The sequence below is a fragment of the Puma concolor genome, chromosome A2 (assembly GCF_028749965.1).
Source record: "Puma concolor isolate L17-30 chromosome A2, mPumCon1.1.hap2, whole genome shotgun sequence".
NCBI lineage: Eukaryota > Metazoa > Chordata > Mammalia > Carnivora > Felidae > Puma > Puma concolor.
The window spans coordinates 45,855,169-45,870,317 of NC_141668.1; the positions used below are offsets into that span (position 1 = coordinate 45,855,169).

General features: G+C 35.7%; 1 protein-coding gene across 12 annotated transcripts in view; it reads right to left on the reverse strand.

Moving 5' to 3' along the window:
* BBS9 (Bardet-Biedl syndrome 9) overlaps positions 1-15,149 on the reverse strand; it is a 454,270-nt gene that overhangs the window by 321,159 nt on the left and 117,962 nt on the right. For all 12 annotated transcript variants that reach the window (XM_086692905.1, XM_086692893.1, XM_086692922.1 and 9 more), the window contains one exon: positions 8,016-8,100. In XM_086692905.1, the coding sequence (XP_086549031.1) occupies positions 8,016-8,100 (85 nt within the window). The remainder of the gene's footprint in view (positions 1-8,015; positions 8,101-15,149) is intronic.

Here is a 15,149-nt window from a genome sequence, read left to right on the forward strand (position 1 = left end):
CCCTATCTCACACCATATACAAAAATCAACTCAAAAATGGATAAAGATTTAAACATAAGACCTCAATCTGTAAAACCATTAGAAGAAAACTTAAGGAAAAGCTTTTTGTCATTGTTTTAGGAAACGAATTTTTGGATATGACCCCAAAAGCACAGGCAACAAAAGTAAAAATAGACAAAAAGGACTGCATCAAGCTAAAAAGTTCCCGCACAGCAAAAGAAACAATTAACAAAGTAAAGAGATAATCTATGGAATGGTAGAAAATATTTGCAAACCATCTATCCAATAAGGGGTTAACACCTAAAAATACATAAGGAACTAGACAACTCAGTAGCAAGTAAACAAACAACCTGATTTAAAAATAGGCAAAGACTTGAACAGATTTCTCAAAAGAAGATATACAAATGGCCAACAATTATATGAAAAAATGCCCAACCACTAAATCATCAGGAAATGCAAATCAAAACCACCACCTTGAGATATCACCCCACACATGTTAGAATGCCTATCATTAAAAAGACAAGAGATAACAAGTTTGTTGGCAAGGATGTAGAGAAAAGGGAACTCTTTTGCACTGTTGGTGGGAATATAAATTGGTACGGCTACTATGGAAAACAATAGGGAGATTTCTCAAAAAATTAAAAACTAGTATATGATCCAGCAATCCTACTTCTGGGCATATTGTCACAGGAAATGAAAACAGAATATTAAAGAGATAACTGCAATCCCATGTTCATTGCAGCATTATTCACAATAGCCACGATATAGAATCAACCAAATTGTCCATTGATGAACAAACGAATAAACAGAATGTGTGAGATATTCTATATAATATACTATATAATGTGTATAATATAATGGAATATTATTCAGTCTTCAAAAAGAAGAAAATCCTGCCATTTGTGACAAAATGGATGGACTTGGAAGGCATTACGCTAAGTGAAATAAGTCAGGCACAGAAAAACAAATACTACATGATCTCACTTATATGCAGAATCTAAAAAAGACAAATTCAGGGGCACCTGGGTGGCTCAGTTAGATAAGCGCAGACTTCAGCTCAGGTCATGATCTCATAGTTCATGAGTTTGAACCCAACATCAGGGTCTATGCTGACAGCCTGGAGCTTGGAGCCTGCTTTGGATCCTATGTCTCCCTCTCTCTGTGCCCCTCCCCTGCTCACACCCTGTGTCTCTCTCTCTCTCTCTCAAAAATAAAATAAATACTTAAAAAAATATATTTGAAAGACAAGCTCATAAAAGCAGAGAGTATAATGGTGGTTGCCAGGGTCTGAGGGAAGACGTAAATGAGAAGATACTGAATGGTCAAAGGGTACAAAGTTTCAGTTACACAGAATGAATAAATTCTGGAGACTTCATGTACAGTCTAATGACTATAGTTATATTACTGTACTGTTTTGTACATATACTTGAAATTTGTTAAGATAGATCTTAAATGTTCTTACCATAAAAGAAAACAAAGAGAACTATGTGAGGTGATAGATATGTTAATTAGCTTAATTGTGGTAATCATTTCACAATGTACATATATCAAAAGATCACAAATTTATATAATTTTTATTTGTCAATTATACCTCAATAAAGCTGGAGGCAGAAAAAAGACAGGCAGAGGATTGAGTGGGAGAATGCCCTATCCAAAGTGAGCTGGCTGTACAAAGATCCTATGACAGAAAAGGAGGGACCGTGACTTGTTCAAAAAATAATAATAATACACATAAAGAAGTTATCTGCTTCACTGCAAAATTTCCATAAGAAAAATTTCCATATTGTGTTTACTTTACAAATCAAATTTAATAAGCAGTAAAACCTAACCAATATTTATGTAACTATAATGTTTTAACATAAAGACAATTTAAAAATCTATCTATCTATCTATCTATCTATCTATCTATCTATCTATCTATACACACACACACACACACACACACACAGCAGCCAACAAGCTGTCCCAGTTGCCTAGGCAGGACCCTCAACACCTTAAGAACTATACCAGGGTAACTCCATATCTCTGGAACACGGTCAATGTTCAAACAATGCTTCTTAAAGTAATGAAGGAATGAATTTAAAGTTAACATACTTTTCAGAATTCAGTCCCCACTCAATTAATGCTTTTTAATTGAAAAAAAAAAAAAAGAGCAAAGGCATCAGCTGACAGACATATACTGAAAATGGCAGTAACAGTGAGATGGCTGCACAAAAGCATGTGGACAGAGAGGAAATAAGAGTGTCCTCAGAGTTAGGTTATAATCAACAAATAATGGATCAAAGAAGAGATATGAAAACTCACATTAAAGATACAAACAAATTTCTGGCCATCAAGATATCATTGAGATATTTATCTACTTTAAGTACTAAAATATCTGCAGAAAGTATGAAATCCAAATGGATTTTCTACAAGTTAAAAAAATATAAAAAAAATAAGATTATCTTGGATCTTAATCAGGATTCAACACCAAGAAATCATTTCATTACTGTTAAATTCAAGTGTAACTTACCTATATAAAAAGATTCCACTGTATACAAAACATAAATGTCAGTCCTGTGACAATCACATTTCTCATTACACTTTATTTTATTTTTTAATTTTTTTAAGTTTATTTATTTATTTTGAAAGAGAGAGAGACAGAGAGAAGTGGAGAAAGAAAGCAAGCATGGAAGGGGCAGAGAGAGAGGGAGAGAGAGAATCCCAAGCAGGCTCTGCACTGTCAGCACAGAGTCTGACACAGAACTCGATCTCACAAACCGTGAGATCATGACCTGAAATCAAGAGTCAGACGTTTAACTGACTGAGCCACCCAGGCGCCCCTCATTGCATTTTAATAGGCTGGCATTCTAGCATTAAATATCACTATCTGTAACTTGGGCTGATGTGTCCCTGATTCTGAGATGATGATTCATTCAGGATTCAGGCAAATCAAGTTTCTGAGACTGAAGGATGACATCTAGCCATTAAATTCTTTCAATTCACTAGGTATGAGCGCCCCTCTCTGTGACCTCCCCTTAGAGAAATATACCACATTCTAAATGAATGAGTCTCAAAAAACACAGAAGTTTACTAAGAATAATAATTTTAAAGTTCTTCCACTTCCAGTCAAGAGAGAGTAATAGGAAAAGACTTTACCATCACACCTGAAACAACACAACATGGACAAAATATATGAAACAACAGCTTGCAAGGCACTGAATATCAGACAACAAAGGACAGCAACCCTTTGAAGACCAAACAAATGAGGTGAGTAGTAGGACTGTTCCATCCGTGAAGGAGTTTTCAGGCCATGGCGCAGGGCGGAGCAATGCAAGTAAGGCCCAGCAAACTCCCTGAATTAAGGATATGGATGCTGGGAGTTCAGAGAAACCAGAGCAGCTGGAGTTCATAAGACAGCAAGCCAAAGGGGGAGAAAGCAGCACAGGGACAGAACTTTGACATCTGTGAAGAATCCTCTCAAATATTCATCTGAGTGCTTATCAGCACATTCATGTAAGAAAACTACCCAAAGCCAGGGAAAGAACTATCCAAAAGGATTAGAGGTAACAGTGCCCAGCATTCATACTGCCTGGAATACTGCCTGTGTTTGCTAGCCAGACTAGAACACCTCATAATTCAAAGGGAGCTGAGCAGGGCACTCAGAAGCATTTTGCCTAAGGAGTGGGGAATAAGTAGCCCCAGAATGAGCAGTGCTCTGGTCCTATCTAAAAACCCAAAAGGATCAAACTGTCCAAGTATCTTAACTGTGTCCCAGGCCTAAGTTCAAGAAGAGTTCTAGGAATGCAAAAATATCCAGCACTCAAAAGTAAAATGACTATATTTGCCATCTAATAAAAAATCACCAGGTATGTAAAGAAATAAGAAAATATGATTTACAAAAAAAGAGATAAATAAATCAACTGAAACTGACTCAAAACTGATGCAGGTGTTAGAATCAGAAAACAAGGACATTAAAACAATTATTATAACTATACTGTATTCTGTATCTTCAAAAAGTTAAGTAGAGACATGGAAGATATAATAATAAAAAAAAAAAAAAAAAAGCAAATTGAACTTATAAAGATGGAACCCATGGGAATTAATACCAGGTTAGACATTATAGAAAAAAAGATTACTGGTCTTGAAAACATAGCAGTAGATGTCATCCAAAACAAAATAGAGAAAATAAAATCTGTGAGCTGTGGGACAACTTCAAGTATCCTAAATGCATGTGTAACTGGAGTCCCCAGAGAAGAGAAAGACGGAAGACAAAAAAAAAAAAAAAAAAAAAAAAGTTTGAAGAATTAAGAGTCAAAAATTTTCTAATTTTCAAGGTGCCTGGGTAGCTTGGTCAGTTGAGCATCCTACTGTTGATTTCAGCTCATGTCATGATCCCAGGGTCATGGGATGCAGTCCCACATCAGGCTCTACATTGAGCATGGAGCCTGCTTGGGATTCTCTCTCTCCCTCTCTCCCTTTACCCCTCTCCCATTCATGCTCTCTTTCTCTCTCTTAAAACATTTTTTTCTAGGGGCGCCTGGGTGGCTCAGTCAGTTGAGCGTCCAACTTCGGCCCAGGTCATGATCTCGCGGTCCCTGGGTTCGAGACCCACATCGGGCTCTGTGCTGACAGCTCAGAGCCCGGAGCCTGTTTCGGATTCTGTGTCTCCTTCTGTCTCTGACCCTCCCCTGTTCATCCTCTGTCTCTCTCTGTCTCAAAAATAAATAAACATTAAAAAAAATTTTTTTTAATTTTTTTTCTACTTTTCATGAAAACTATAAATTCACAGATGCAAGAAGCTCAACAAATCCTAAGCACAAAATAAAGAAAACTACACAAAGCACATCATAATCTAATTGCTTCAAAAAAGTGAAAAGAGAAAATCTGAATAGCAGCCACAGAAAAGATATGAAGAAGAAAGAAGCAAAGACAAGAATGTAGGCAGATTTCCCATAAGAAACAATGGAAGCAAGAAGACAGTGGAGCAACCTCTTAAAATACCAGGGAAGGAAATACCGTCAAACTAAAATCTTGTGCCAAAAATATATTTTCAAACAAAAATGCAAAAATATTTTTTGAGACACAGAAAAACTGAAGGAATTCATTACCAGTGAACTCACATTGAAAGAAATGTGGTGGAAATATGGCCTCCATAAGTTAATGAAGAGTACCAGAAATGGTAACTGCATGGGTAAAAATATATTATTCTTTTCATTTAAATCACATTAAAAGATACTGAATATTTAAACAAAAAATAGTAACAATGTAATATGGAGTTTATAGTATATGTAAAAATATAGCATATGACAATTAGCACAAAGGCTGAAAAACAGAAGTATGGCTCTTATAAGTGAAATAGTATACTATCACCTGAGAGTAGATCATGGTAAATTAAATATTGTAAACTCTAAAGCAACTCCTAACATGACAAAACAAAGAGTTACGGCTAATAAGCCAACAAAGATAAAATGGAATCATAAAAAATACTGAATAACTCCAAAAGAAAGCAGAAAAACAGGAAAATGGAAATAAAAACAGATGGGACAAATAGCAAATGGCCAGATGACAAACTTAAACTTATCCATATTAATAATCACATGAAATGTATATGGTCTAAAACACAAATTAGAAAGCAGAGCATATCATACTAAACAAAAAAAGCAAGACTCAACTATGTGCTGCTTACAAGAAATGCATTTTCAGTACAAAGACACAAATTGGATAAAAGTAAAAATATGGAAACATATCAGAATAACACTAATTAAAAGAAGAATATTATCCAGAGCAAAAAGGTAAAGAGGGTTATTTTCAAAAAGGTAAAGAGGGTTATGAAAAAGGGATATGTTCATCATGAGACATAACAATCCTAAATGCTTATGTACCTAATAAAAGAATTTCAAATAAATGAAGCAAAAAACTGATAAAAATGCAAGGAGAAACAGATAATCCACAATTACAGTCAGAGATTTCAATATCCCTGCCTGAATAATTGACAGAAATTAGTCAAAATATTAACAAGGATATAGAAAATTTCAACAATGCTATCATCCAATCTAACTAACTGACATTTATAGAACACCCAAGAACAGCAAAAAAAAAAAAAAAAAGGACATTCTTTTCAGGTGCTCAATGAAGATTTACCAAGATAGATCATATTCTAGGTCATAAAACAAATCTCAAAAAATCTGAAAGAATTCCAAGTCATACAAAGTATCTCTCTGACCACAAAAGAAATAAATTAGAAATCAACAAGTAGTTAAGAGGTAGCTCTAATATAGGCAGCTTTTAACTGCCTTCCCACAACTGCCTTATTAAAAGCATTCCACCGGATAAATTTTGTTTCTCTGCAATATACTTAATGTTCCATGGCATCACAGTCCTGCCAAGTGACTGTGGTGTAACGAAAGGAAGTTTTACTGCTATTTCTTACTCTATTCATTAATTAAAGGAGAATGGGAAAATCACTAATCTGTAATTGCTTTCAGAATACATTCTCAGTGCAAGGCACAGAGTAGTATCAATAAACATGTACAAATAAATGAGTAAAGGATATTCCAGACTAAATAAAAACTATGTGCAGAAGCCTTGAATCAAGAACAGCCATGGAATATTTAGAACAAGAGAAGACCGTGTGGCTGAAGTACAGAATATATGGGACAGATGGAAGACAACTACTATTGAGGAGGAGGTCAAGGACAAATTGATCATCATTATCATTGTCATCTTCATCATCTAGACATCTTTGTTAAGTGCATTATATATATATTTCCAAAGGCAACACTGTAAAATAGGTATCGTCACCATTTTGCAACTAAGAAACTTAAGGCTTAGCATGGTTAATAAACTTGCTCAAAATTAGTAGTAAATACAACTCTCAAGATGTGACTCCAAAGTCTATCCTTTAACTATTATTAGTATGGTGCCTCCAAATTCTGTGAAAAAATATGCCATATTTGTATTTGTTGTGCCCTCTTTCACTTTTTACTAGTATTAAGAAAATGTTTTCATGTCATTCTTGGCTCTTCAAGTTGGCCTGCCTTCCTATCTTAATTTCTGTATCCTAATATAGAAAATTGATTTTCTCTAATATTTTTACTTCCTTGGCATTCTAAATTCCACATTATTTCTTCATGTAGTTTCTTTCATATGTGGCCATTTCAAATTCACTTTACTGTTTCCATCATAATTTTCAGTTCCTTCTGTTTTTCCTTCCTGTCGATGGTGGTTCTCCAGATAAAGAATTCCCAATCATCATTTATCCCCTAATTTTCATTAAACGGAGAATTTACCATTTACAATTTTTCCTCAAACTATTTTTCAAGTTACCAAACTTCCACCTTGTCATTAGGCCAATTTTATCTTTGTGGGCTGTGAATTTTTATCTTTTACTTATATATTTAATCACACGCCTACTAGTAGCAATATTTTTGCCTATTAAAGGTTTCTTTAAATTTTTCTCCTTTTGCTACATTAGTTTATAAACACTTCAGTTAAAAGCAACTCCATCTGGACATTTATAATTCTAGTAGTGCAACTCTATAATCTGAAAAATGGGGTGCTTCGGTGGCTGTCAGTTAAGCTCCCAACTCTCAATTTAGGCTCAAGTCATGATCTCAAAGTTCGTGAGTTCAAGCCCTCTGTTGGACTCTGAGCTGACAGAGGGGAGCCTGCTTGGGATTCTCTCTCTCTACCTCTCTCTCTCGCCCCTCCCTCACTGTCTCACCCTCTCTCTCTCTCTCTCTCAAAATAAATAAACTTTCTGTACCTCCCTTACTCTCTCAGTCTTTCTCTCTCTCTCAAAATAAATAAACTTTGTTTTTAAATCTGATAAATTATGACACAGCCAGGCATGTGTCTCCATTGCTCAATAATAGTCAACTGAATTTTTTCCCATTGATAGAATCATAACAGAGAAAAGAAAAATAGCTAAAATAAATATTTTTAAAAATTTTCTTCCCAGAATTTTTATTCTGAAGAAAATCTGTGATTAGATACAATATTACTGAAATTTTATATATTAAAAAAGGCCTTACAACAAGTCTTTTTCCAGAACCAAGTTTTTGTTGTTCAGTCTCCTGTCTTTTATCTGCATCCGTTGCAAAAGCAAGCACCTGGTACCTGTTTGAAAGACATGAATAATTATAAATGATTTTACAGTTAAAAAGCATAAGTTATTTTAAACTTTAAAATCACATAATCTATAAACTTTACAAACTGCTTTTCTGGGGGGCACCTAGGTGGCTCACTGGGTTAAGCGTCTGACTTCAGCTCAGGTCATGATACTGGTGGTTCGTGGGTTCAAGCCTGCTTTGGATTCTGTGTCTCCCTCTCTCTCTGTATCTCTTTCTCTCTGTCTCTCTCTCTCTCTCTCTCAAAATATATAAGCATTAAAAAAAATTAATTGCTTTTTTCTTGGTTTTAAAAAACTGAAATTTAAGATCAAATTCTTCTTGAATGACACTGTGACATGAGACTATGTAAACCTGTCATGATAAAGAAATTATAACTATGTCCTAAAATTCAATATTGGGTAAAGAGCTCTGCCAACGGTCAAAGCATTTCCATTAGAATTTTATGTGACGAACAACAATAGCTAAGAAAGATCCGGCAGCAAAACTTCACATAGAAAAAAATGTAAATAATGCAAAGTAGCCAGGTGTAGTAGAAACTGTTAATAGATATTCTATGGAACCCAGAAGACCGGAGTTTAACCCCCAGCTAAGCCACTTACTAGTTGGCAAATTAATTACTCCATGTCTTATCTTCCCCATCTATAAAATGGGAATAGTCTCTAACTCAAACATGGATAAAAGAATTTAAAAATAATTTAGTGCCTAGTACAGTAACTGGCATATATTAGGTGCCCAACAGATTGACAGACAGATACAGATTTACACATATATAAAGATCAATCACCTAGTAGTTTATCTGGTATGTAATAAGTTCTCAATAGGGGGCATTACAGACATTATGACTTTCTGTAAGTATTTTATAGCTTTTATTTCATTAGTAACATTTGGTTCAAAGCATTCTTTAAAACAATTTATACAGGGCACCTGGGTGGCTCAGTCAATTAAGCATCAGACACTTGATTTCGGCTCAGGTCATGATCTCACAATTCGTTGAGTTCAAGCCTAACACTGGGCTTGGGATTCTATCTCTCCCCTCTCTCTCTGTCCCTACCCTGCTCACACTCTCTCTCAAAATAAATAAACTTTAAAAAAATTATAAATATCATTTGATCTAGAAATGATTAATTTAACAAATAAAATTTAAATTCCCTATTTCCCATAATATAATGTTATATTGTTAAAGTAATAATCCTACTCTAAATGAAGAAAGTTTAGGCTCACAAATTCCTTTCTTTCCTATGAATCAAAACTCTTATGTTGTTCTTCCGCAGCTAAGAGGAAAATCAGTAGATATATCTGGACGTCTCATACTGTCTAAGAGAAAGATATCTGAAAGTATAAAACTCAGGGCCCTGAATGAATAAAAGCAAAATGGAATACCTAAATAGGCATTGAAATGTACACTGGTATGCAAATGTCATATACTAACTCTTAAACTATCTCAATCAGGAATACTTTGTAAAGAAAAAAAAGCCTTTACTTGCAGTTGGATGCAGAATGACTATGAATTAAGGCAGATCTTGCAAGGTATTTATTAAAATCAGTCCTATGATTAATATGAAAGCTTAATGTATATGAATTTTACCAATTTAGCAAAGATATAGTAGTGATCCAATACATCTAATATATCTAAGCTCTGACAAAGAAAAAAACTATTATATGGTCTGTATCCATCAGGACCTCCCAAGTAGTTGTAGAGATTCATATACAAATAAGTACAATTCAGAGTGCCCTGTGCCAATAATAGAAGATATACACATAGTACCATGGGAACATGATGGCAGACACAAGTAATTGGAATGGAGGAAATATGTATGTTTTTGATATAGGTTCAGGAGAAGAAAGCTAGGTTTTAAAGAATGAGTGAAAACCCATCATACTGGTAAAGGGGTAAAGGCATTATGGCAAAGCCAACAGCACATGAAAAGGCATGCAGTAAAAGAGACATGAAAGGCCACGACAGGAGTTTAGGAGAGATGCATGGCAGGGAGGAATGAGTCATGGGAAACGAGACAAAAAAGGTAGGAGGGTAAAGATCTCAGCCTTGTAAAACCATGCTAAGAAATTCCATGGGCAGTTTCAGCAAATATGTCCATACCATTTGAGAGTGACCTGCAAAATCCCTAAGTCTCCAACAGTGCCAAATAATTAGACCTCACATTCCAACCTTCATATAGGATTGTTTTACTCTTCCCAGTTCACAGTATCAGAAATAGTATGCACTGGTGACTAAAACATCAGCCCAGACCTCGGCCTGCTATAGATCCAACCTCAGGCAATTAATTACATAGGCGGTTCATTTCCTGCACACACCAACCTACTAGAGGAAGATATGGATATTAATGAGATTGTCGTAAACATCCAAAGCTTTTGAGCTGTTTGAAGCTTCTTATAGAACTACAAAGCATTATTATTTCATCCAGGAATAAGTGAGCCCCTAAAGGGGCCTCATTAACATCAAACAGCAGGCAGAGACACAGCCAAAATTGACTCCTGATTTCCAAATCCAGACCATTTCTCTTCCTGGAAGACAACTCACAAGAGCATTTTATTACTAAACGTAATTGACAGTAAATTTAGATGATGACAAACTTACAATACCATCTATTTTATAGTTCTTCCCTAAATCCTCTTTCTGTGACCAATAATGTACATGGAAACCTATTTCCAAAACCAAACAATTCCAGGCAGAATAGAAATTTCAAAATAAAGAAAACATTTGGTGTTTTTTTTTCTTACCACTTGAATGTTCAGTGATAGAAGTTGAAGAATAAAATTCCCTTGTTGTGACTGCTGAGAGAATAATCAGGCACAGTGTAGTAAGATTTCACGAAAGAGTGTGTCCTATGTGTTTCTCAACAGAAAGGCACTAATCACAAATACATCAAGTCCAGATGAATGGTAGCACTTTTTGACCGAATAGCCACAAAGGCTTAGCAGATCCTGTGGAGCACCAATGACAAACTCAACCATATAATTTAGTGCTCTTCCATGTCACATCATAAAAACCAGCAGCAAGTAACTAAAATATGGATTGAGGTGTCACAGAATACAAAAGTAAACCCTCCAAAATCATTTATTTTCAAATGAAACATATACCTCAAAGGTACCAGGAGATTTTGGAAACTTGATATTTAACCCAGAGAACTCTACTAGAAATGGAAGCTCCGGATACAGAGCATTACTAAATTCATTACAAACAGAACTAAAACATTCTTAATTATGCCAGGAAGGATCACTTTAATTGAAAGGTACCAGCAACAAAATAGAAACTTTCCTTACAACTTTTCACTCCTTCGTCAAGTTATGGTTAAACATCTATGTTTGGCAATGTACAATGCTAGGCATTACAGGAGTCACAAAATCCCTGCCATCAGCCCTGTCAATGAGAAAAAGAAGCAAATATGTAATATCAGTTAAAGTGTGATGACTACTTGTGGAAAGAGCAGAAAAACTACTCCTCGAATTGAGAAGGAGGTGTTACAGCTAGGTCAGGAAAGAACTGAAGGAGAGAGGGGAGGCTTACGGACACAATTTCCATATACAGAAAAGAAAGGAAAAACTTCAGAGTGTAGCGTGAGCAAAAGAGGAGAAAGAGAAAAGCCGTAAACATATCTGAAAAACAAACATTTCAATTTGGCCAGAGCCTAAGGCTAGTGAAGAATACAATATTCTTTCTACAATATTGTCAATTAAACTCTACAAGTACATTTTTTTAATATATGAAATTTATTGTCAAATTGGTTTCCATACAACACCCAGTGCTCATCCCAAAAGATGCCCTCTTCAATGCCCATCACCTACCCTTCCCTCCCTCCCACCCCCCCATCAACCCTCAGTTTGTTCTCAGTTTTTAAGAGTCTTTTATGCTCTGGCTCTCTCCCACTCTAACCTCAATTTTTTTTCTTCCCCTCCCCCATGGGTTTCTGTTAAGTTTCTCAGGATCCACATAAGTGTGAAAACATATGGTATCTGTCTTTCTCTGTATGGCTTATTTCACTTAGCATCACACTCTCCAGTTCCATCCACGTTGCTACAAAGGGCCATATTTCATTCTTTCTCATTGCCACGTAGTACTCCATTGTGTATATAAACCACAATTTCTTTATCCATTCATCAGTTGATGGACATTTAGGCTATTTCCACAATTTGGCTATTGTTGAGAGTGCTGCTATAAACATTGGGGTACAAGTGCCCCTATGCATCAATACTCCTATATCCCTTGGGTAAATTCCTAGCAGTGCTATTGCTGGGTCATAGGGTAGGTCTATTTTTAATTTTCTGAGGAACCTCCACACTGTTTTCCAGAGTGGCTGCACCAGTTTGCATTCCCACTGACAGTGCAAGAGGGTTCCCGTTTCTCCACATCCTCTCCAGCATCTATAGTCTCCTGATTTGTTCATTTTAGCCACTCTGACTGGCGTGAGGTGATATCTGAGTGTGGTTTTGATTTATATTTCCCTGATGAGGAGCAATGTTGAGCATCTTTTCATGTGCCTGTTGGCCATCTGGATGTCTTCTTTAGAGAAGTGTCTATTCATGTTTTCTGCCCATTTCTTCACTGGATTATTTGTTTTTTGGGTGTGGAGTTTGGTGAGCTCTTTATAGATTTTGGATACTAGCCCTTTGTCCGATATGTCATTTGCAAATATCTTTTCCCATTCCGTTGGTTGCCTTTTAGTTTTGTTGATGGTTTCCTTTGCTGTGCAGAAGCTTTTTGTCTTCATGAGGTCCCAATAGTTCATTTTTGCTTTTAATTCCCTTGCCTTTGGGGATGTGTCAAGTAAGAAATTGCTGCAGCTAAGGTCACAGAGGTCTTTTCCTGCTTTCTCCTCTAGTGTTTTGATGGTTTCCTGTCTCACATTCAGGTCCTTTATCCATATTGAGTTTATTTTTGTGAATGGTGTAAGAAAGTGGTCTAATTTCATTCTTCTGCATGTTGCTGCCCAGTTCTCCCAGCACCATTTATTAAAGAGACTGTCTTTTTTCCATTGGATATTCATTCCTGCTTTGTCAAAGATGAGTTGGCCATACTTTTGTGGGTCTAGTTCTGTCGTTTCTATTCTCTTCCATTGGTCTAACTACAAGTACATTTTAAAACACTTATCTAAAGCCTCTCATCTACTTAGCAATGTACTAGGTACATGTAGGAGTGTGGCGAAAGATGTGTAGCAAAGAGAAGGAGAGAAAATAAAGTTCATCATAGGTATTCTTCTTCAGGGAACCTCCCTCCACTGAACTCCTACTGAGAGGTCCCACCTCTAGGCCTCCTCAGTATCCTATGCACAGCTCACTAGAGCCTCTATCACAGTAAACTCAGTTGACTGACTTGCCACCTCCCACACTTGCTTGCGTACTGTTTGAAGACAAGAGAGAGCTCTTATCTGACTCTGCATTTCTGGTAGTTGGCATAGTGTTTGACACAAAGAAGCCTCTTAAAAAATATTTGCTGAATGAATAATTGAATAAATGAACTAACTTATTCAGTCAGTGAACAGATGTTTAAAATAGATTCTGCTCTCAGGAATCTGATAAAGCAAGACATACTCTGGAATATTTCAGCAGAATACAAGAAGGCAATATATGGTATTTGGCAAAAATCAGTGTTTTAGGCAATAATATATCAAGGAGGTGAAAAAAATGAGGATAACTGAACCAGTTAACTTTAAAAGTCGCTTCCAAATCTGAATGTCCACATCAATGAAGGAAAAATGTGACCAGATCATACAGATCACTGAATGTCAAGATATGAAGCTTTCAATTTTTTAATGGGAAACAAAACTTATCTTAAAGAGGTATTTTAAAAGGGTAGATTATGAGAAGGATCCTTCCAAGTCTAGATCAGAAGAAAATCAGAAATCCAAGTGAGGAAATAAAGGCCTGAATGCCAATGGAAATGGGAAGCAAAGGCTGAATACAAAAGGGAAAAAAGTAGAAGCATGAGGATTTATTGACTAAATAACTCTGACAAGTAAAGGAAAGAAAAAGAGATAATCCAAAAAGACAATCCAAAATTTAGACAAACATTGCTAAGAGAATGGTGGTACCTAAGCCCCTTCCACCCCCCTTAAAAAGCAAACAATTCTCTCACTTCAAAAGAAAAACAATGCTCAAAGTGTATTCTTGAATTAGAATCACCTAGAGTAAGTGTTTGCAGTGATGATTCCTGGGTCTTATCTCCAAAACTACTAAATCAAAATCGAGTGTACTGGCAATTGTGAATCTATAAACGTGCATTTTGTAACAGGCTGACCACGTGATCCTCATGCAGACTAAAGTTTGAGATTCCCAGCCTTCATTATTCCTATCTGAATATAATTGAGCTTGCTTTAAAGTAATTAAATATCAGTATCAAAAGTGAAAACAAATTATGTCTTATAAGCCTTTCATATTAACTGATTACATTCTATTAACTGAGTATAAATAGATGAAGCCTCAAAAGAACAAACCTACAGTTTTCATGCTTCCTCCAATCCTAAATTGCACCAGTGATTATCATTTAATCTATTAAACTTGAAACCATATATAAATGTGATATACTATTTAACATTATAAATCTTCTTAATTGTCATCATTTCACAATAATCACATATCCCATGCATTTTTACCATTATAAAAGATCCACATAATGGATACGGTGTGCATTTTTAGTCCTAGATGGAGATAGACTTAATAGATTGGTATGTTGGTAAATTACCATAGTTCAAAGAGAGTGAGCTTCTTTGAGATTAAACTTACACATTAAGGAAACCTACACATTGCTTCCTCATCCAGTCACTCCTGGAGTTATTACCAAATGAATTCCTAGGCACATATTTCAAAGACTAAGTCATGGAGCATTCAAATCTTTGTATTGTGACCCCAGCATAGCACTGCCAGTATCCCTACTTGGCAGGAGTTGAGGCAGAGACCTGGGTGGAAAACTGAAAAGCAGATCTCCTTAATATTGCTTAAGCTCTGACAGGCTTGAATGAATTATACAGATATTTTTCTCAACCTCTCAAAATAAGTATATTTTATTTCTTACCAGTAGCA